The sequence below is a fragment of the Stegastes partitus genome, unplaced genomic scaffold (genome assembly GCF_000690725.1).
Source record: "Stegastes partitus isolate 25-593 unplaced genomic scaffold, Stegastes_partitus-1.0.2 Scaffold1425, whole genome shotgun sequence".
Taxonomy (NCBI): domain Eukaryota; kingdom Metazoa; phylum Chordata; class Actinopteri; family Pomacentridae; genus Stegastes; species Stegastes partitus.
The window spans coordinates 109883-116281 of record NW_007579156.1 but is presented as its reverse complement, the minus strand read 5'-3'; the positions used below and the strand labels follow the sequence as shown (position 1 = coordinate 116281).

Genomic DNA, 6399 nt, shown 5'->3' with positions numbered 1-6399 from the left:
GTGTGTGTGTCTGACCCTGCTGAATTAAAAAATGCACTGTTATTAAAGGCTGTGTCAGAGGCGATGATTTACAGAGGGGAGCGATGACAAGTCAGAAGAACTCACACACCAAAAAAAAAAAAAATCACACACACACATCCACTCGCACACTCACACTGTGCTCTCAGGCCTCCAAGCTGAGCAGTGACCTCCTCACCCCTCCTTCCCCTTCCTCCTCCTCCTCCCTCCCGCTCTCACTCTAATAAAACCTGTCTGACACCACTGATGTGTGTATGCGTGTGTGCGTGCGTGCGTACGCTTGTGCATGTGCGTGCGTACGCTTGTGCATGTGCGTGCGTGCGCTCCGCGGCAGCACAAAGACTCTGTTGTTGGGCCTCCCTCTTAGGCCTCCCTCATATTTTCTTTAAAGGTGCAGTGCGCCCCCAAGAATGCCACAGGGGGAGCGGGGAACGAGTTGGGGGAGTCTTGAAGGAGCTGGTGTTAGTGTGTGTGGGTGTGTGTGTGTGTGTGTGTGTGTGTGTGTGGGTGGGAGAGTGGAGGTGGAGGTGGAGGTGGGGGGCATGCTTTGCAATGCTATCACCCAGGTCACATCGAGAAAAAAAGGCAAGGAGTGAGCATGAAGAGTAGGAAAGAAAGAGAAAGGTCAAAGAAGAGAAGTGCTTCTTGACAAAGCAGACATTAGAGGGTCTGGCTCTGGTTGCTGGTCGTGTGTGTGTGTGTGTGTGTGTGTGTGTGTGTGTGTGTGTGTGTGTGTGCACCAAACCTGCGCTCCGTTCTCTCATGTCATTCAAGGTTGAAAGTTCAAGGTTTAATTTATTCATCCATCAAATCATGTACATTACGGCGCTCGCATTCTCAACAAAAGATTATAATAGAAGTAAAAACTCGTAAAATAAACCATAGGTGTTGTGCCTCTATTCAAAGCACATTACTCACTGTAACACAAACCACTAATGAACAATTTTAGAAGCTATAGCGCACAAAAAGACGTCCTGATATTGGAAAATAAAGAAGGAGATGTTTCCCTTAGCTGAGACCACTAACTTTTTTTCTGTATTGGAACACCTCAGGGTGTATTTTCACTCTTAAACCAACCCCGGTCTTTACCAAAGGAAAAAGAAGGCTACATTTAAATAATCTGCCGCTTTTCAAAATTTTGCAGCTACTTTATCTTATCTTACAGTCGCTGCAGTAACATAGACTGAAATGGATTGTTTGATTGTTTGACTGCAATTTTTGCAACACTCTGGCAAGGTTGGCAACAGCGTAATAACAGCATTTAGTGAATTTCAAAGTAATTGTAGCGAGATTTTATGATCATAATGTGTTCTAGTTTGTGTTCAAATAAATGCTACTCTTGTAATTGAAAGCAGATAAAAATTAGAGGTTTGCTCAAGGATGAAGAGTTGTGTGAGATGTAGATATGGAGTAGATTTTATATACGTATATTAACAATGGAAAATACTAATATAGCCTAATATTGCCTTGAATTAAAACCTCCCAGTCAATCATAAATATATTTTCTGTGTTTATGGTGTAAAAAACAGCAGTCATTTTCAACAGCGTGCCTCTTAGCCACGGTTGCACAAGCCAGTTTTTAAATCTACAATAAAGCCTCTGTTTAAAGACAGAGAGAATCACATCCTCTTTTTCTAGTGTTTCTTGTCTTTCAAATGCACGCACACATCCGTGAATACGGGCATAGGAGAGGAGACAGGCATCACCTCTGCTTGGTTGTAGCGTTTATGAAAGCCATAAATGGCTCTTTAATATAGTGGTAATCAGGGTGGTAATTTGGGTGGAATTGTCCCTTATTGTTGCCAGACATGCCTCCCCAACTCCTGCCAACATACACTCATACGCACACACACACACACACACACACACAGACACACACACGCACACACACACAGACAAACACATGCACTCACTCTTGGGCAGACAGGGTGTTCAAGGAGTAATTCACACCACATGCCAACAAACTGGGCGGTTGTGTTTTTTTTTGTATGTGTGTGTCTGTGTGTGTGTGTATGTCTGTGCCTGCTTTAATGCTGAGGTCAAACCAGTAACTGGGAGGGGGTTCCTAAGATTTTTGTCCAAGTGTTAAAATTCATGTGTGTGTGTCTGTGTGCATAGGCACGTTCACAGGCACGTCCGTGTGCGTGTGTGTGTGTGTTTTAATTGCGGTCTCAGCAAAAGTAGCAAGTGTACTCGATACAGATGGTTTTCATCAGTCTGACTGCACAGAGGACTTCTCTTTCTTTATGTCTCCGTCTAATCTCTCCTCTCTGTTTTCCTGATTAAACATTACTTAATGTACCCCAGCTTCTAATTTGACAATTCATTAAATAAGCGGCAGTGTACGGCGAGTGTGTGCCGCGCTTGTTTCATCGTGTTACACTTTTTTCTGTAGTTGTGAAATGATGCAGCAGAACAGATTTCTAGCGCCGCACGGTTGAGTAAGAGCTTCCATAGAAAAGAACATCCCTCATTCTGGCCGTTAATTTGCGGTGTCCACACACACACACACACACACACACACACACTCAAGCATGCGCACACACACACACAAACACACACAACCTCATGACAGAGGGTTAGAGAGGGGAGACAGCAGGATGCACATTTGCTTCCTCTGACTCAAAGGGGAAAGGTTCCTTAGTAAATATTGATTTATGAAAGTCCCTGTGTGTGTGCGTGTGTGTGTGTGTGTGTGTGTAGGTGTGTGCGTGTGCGTGCGTGTGTGTGTGTGTGTGTGAGCTTACAGTAAGTGCAAGGCAGCGCTTGTGTTTTGAGATGGGTGTTTTCTTGTTTTGTTTTCGGAGCAGTTCAAACATTCCAACAAAAATGTCCGCTCCTCAGGGACTGATTTGTCTTGTTGATAGAGCGATTCACTCTTTACCACCGCAACAGGCAGCACAACAAAGGAAAGAAAGAACAATTGTTAACAGTTAATACAATTAAGAGTGAGAGGGAGGGAAAAAAAGAAGGGATATGATGAGAAAGCAGGGAGGGATAGCTGAGGCTGCAGTGTTGGAAGGATGAATCGACAACACTCAAGGGCAGAGTGAAAGAATGGAAACAGAGCTAGTGAGCGATGGTGTCACTGCATTAGATGGACAGCGCCGGAGGGGCAGACGGCAGAGAAATGGGAAGAGGAGGAGGAATGAAGAGGTGGGTTGGTGGTTAGTCACAGCTCTTCAGGGCACATCAGGGCAAACGGTTGCTTACATCACTCCGACACATACACACACAAACACAGTTCAACAGACACACACGAAGATATGCTGACATACTTCTGCCTCAGAGGATGTGGAAAACCCACTTTGTACCGTCCTCCGCAAAGAGAGGAGGAGGGAGAGAAGGAGGAAAGGGGTGTGGAAGAGGGTGTAAAAGGGAGGGAAGGGCAGAGAAATGGGCAGAGTTCAATTTTGTCAACGCATTCACTCTTCAATGTCACCGGGGGCTGCTCAACCACGCTACATCCATCATCGGCAACGTATATATTTTTACAGCTCTCAGTCTTATTGATCAGAGTCCAACTGATGTGTTGGTTTGGAGATTTTGGTTTGTCTGTATCGCCATGTTTTTTTATCTGATATGCACTTACATGATTCAAGGTCTTGTATTGGTCACAAACACAGTTATACATGGGATAACGCACAGTGAAATGCACTGTGTACCTGTTCCACACCGAAACATTAAGATAAACAAGAATAAGCAATAAAACACACAAGAAATTTTAAAAAATGTATATGAATGTATATTTGTACAAAACATATTTCAGAAAAGAATGCTTGTGATCATTACATCACTGGTCCGTCAGAGCTGCTCCCAAACATTCGTTTACAATCCTCTCAGCGCTGTGTGCAGTACATGTAGCAGAGCATGTGTTAGAGGTGAGCAGACTGTGGTGCAGAGACACGTGGTGTCTTTATGGTAAGCTGCTAACTAGTTTGCCAAAAAGTTAACAACCCTGTGATTTTCCATTCTCAACACCATTCTAATACATAAATCGATGGCATCATTTTTCACCTCCTAAAAATTGATCCCAAATATCCAGTCTTGCTTGGACTCTGTTGGTAATTCAAACAATTAGTAAAATACATTTTTACTCATCCCACTGGATCTAATGACTCCAGACTAATTGCAGTTATAGAGTATATAAAATGGAGCAACTCAAGAATACCACATTTTACCAAGTATCCCTTCATAACGTCCCTTTCCTCTAATGCCACCTTGCTGATCAACCCTCTCTTTTGACAGTCAGGTGGGATGAATAGATAGATGGCATGTTCGAGAGAGGAGACCTCATTTCATTTCATAACTAAATGTAAATCGGTGTGATGTCCTGCTGAAACAAAAAAGTCAGTTTTTTACAAAATGCTATTGAACAAGACGCAGGCCTACTTGACACAAGCGCCCCATCTGTTACATTTAAAGCACTTGGAAAGTTCAAGTTAAAATGTTGAGCGAGATCTCGTGGTTTAACCAGAATATCAGAGCAACTCAAACTATTATTATCATGGCTGATTAATGTAAGCTACTTTGATCATTTCCTGGCTATAACAACATTCATATCTGTGTATAGTTTAATAATGCATAATGTAAATTAATTCTCTTTTAATGTAGTTATTAAAAAGGACGCTCCGTTCACATTGATTCATTTATATTCATTTTTCTCTCCTCTGTAATGATATAATGCCACTAAGCCTACATTGGATACTGATACACAGGAGAGTGCACTTACAGAAAGGTTTTATTGTCACCAGCTGGTTGTTTTACACACCACCACATTCAGAGCAGAGGCTTCCCAGAGGAAAGAAAAATTCAATATAAGATCTCTTCTTTGTCCAGCCCATTTCTCCAAGACATAACTAAGCTCAATTTAACATCAATATGAGATTTTCACCATTTTCTCATAGCAGCCGTCCTCTCTTCTCAGCTCAGCTCCAATTTAGGCTCCTTTTTTTCTCTCTGTCTGCTCTGATCTTTATTTGTCTGAAATAATCAGCTCTTGAGATAACGGCAAGATCCAAAAGAGAACTTGATTGGCTTGTAAATGAGCCTGCGCAATATCGGAAATTTGTCTCAGTTGATCGAAATTCAAGTCTCTGCTCTGTGTGTTTTGTCCTGCTTTTCTTGTTCCTCTCCTGTTATTCTCAAATCGGACAGGATAATTTGTCTCAGATTGATTTAGCAGAGGAGGGGAAACAGGTCAGAATTCAGTAATCCAAAAATAGGAAGACGACTTATTTCTGATGAGACAAAAGACTTTTGTGAGCAGCAAAATTTTCCTCTGGCTTGTCAGCACAGATCAGACCTCATTATAGTTTACATACAGTCTGTCACATGACATCAATCACAGGCCTAATCTTGAACATCTATAAATTGTTTTTGATACGAACGTAGGCCTTTGTACGTAGAAATGTTTTGCCTGTCGCTTTTGTCTGATGAGCGTTTGCACCTTTGGCAACCCTGAAACCACAGAGCCCCCTCCCACATTACAAATCCTAATTTAACCCCTGGAATGAAGAGATGGTTTGAGTTTGGAGTCAAAGAAGGTTTTGAATGAGTTGGGATGAAATCAGACACATAGACACACAAACACACACACACACGCAACGCATGCTGTGTGCCAGGCGGACGTCTCAGGTTCAGGAAATCAGACTTGGCAACGGGAGCGGGTTACTGAGAGTGGCCAGTATGTGTTTGTCTTTCATTTAAATTTAACATTTTGATTGTATGGGGTTGATGTGAAACAGCACACGTGGCCTTTTTTTTTTTTTTTTTTTTAAATTTGGAAAGTTTTAAAGCGTGCATGAATTGTCGTTTGACACTTAAATATTTCACTCTGTGACCGCGTGCGCATGATAAACATCTGATCATCTCTATTTCTCCCTCGTAGGCGCTCCAGGCAGCCAGACAGTTCCTCCTCCAGCAGGCCTCTGGACTCAACTCCCCTGGCAGCAACGAGGTCAAACAGAGCCCTGTGCAGGTCAGAGCGCGCACACTGATGCACAAACCAAGTGTTGCTTTGTCAGAATCTGTATATTATTAAGCGGCTGGCCTGCTGCAGCTTTGTTTTCACCAACCTGCCACGTCAACTACGCTGAATGATATGGGTGCATACTTCTCCTTCCCTTCCTCCCCTCTCCGAGCATATCTCTCTCTCTCTCTCTCTCTCCTTCCCTCTTTCTTTCTTTCTTTCTTTCTTTCTTTCTTTCTGTGAGTGCATGTGTGTGATTGTTAGTGTGTGAGTGAATGAGGCCTTTGTAGTGATTGGGTAGCGAGCTGTTTTCAGAGTTGAATTCCACAGTAAGCAGAGAGAGTGGGGTTAGCTGGAGTGCAGGACTCTTACTGAAAGACACTTGAGGAGGACACACACACACACACACA

The 6399-nt window shown here is 42.9% G+C and overlaps 1 protein-coding gene across 3 annotated transcripts in view; it reads left to right on the top strand.

The window, feature by feature from the left end:
• foxp4 (forkhead box P4) overlaps window positions 1-6399 on the top strand; it is a 95893-nt gene that overhangs the window by 45970 nt on the left and 43524 nt on the right. For all 3 annotated transcript variants that reach the window (XM_008299499.1, XM_008299498.1, XM_008299495.1), the window contains exon 3: window positions 5909-5998. In XM_008299499.1, the coding sequence (XP_008297721.1) occupies window positions 5909-5998 (90 nt within the window). The remainder of the gene's footprint in view (window positions 1-5908; window positions 5999-6399) is intronic.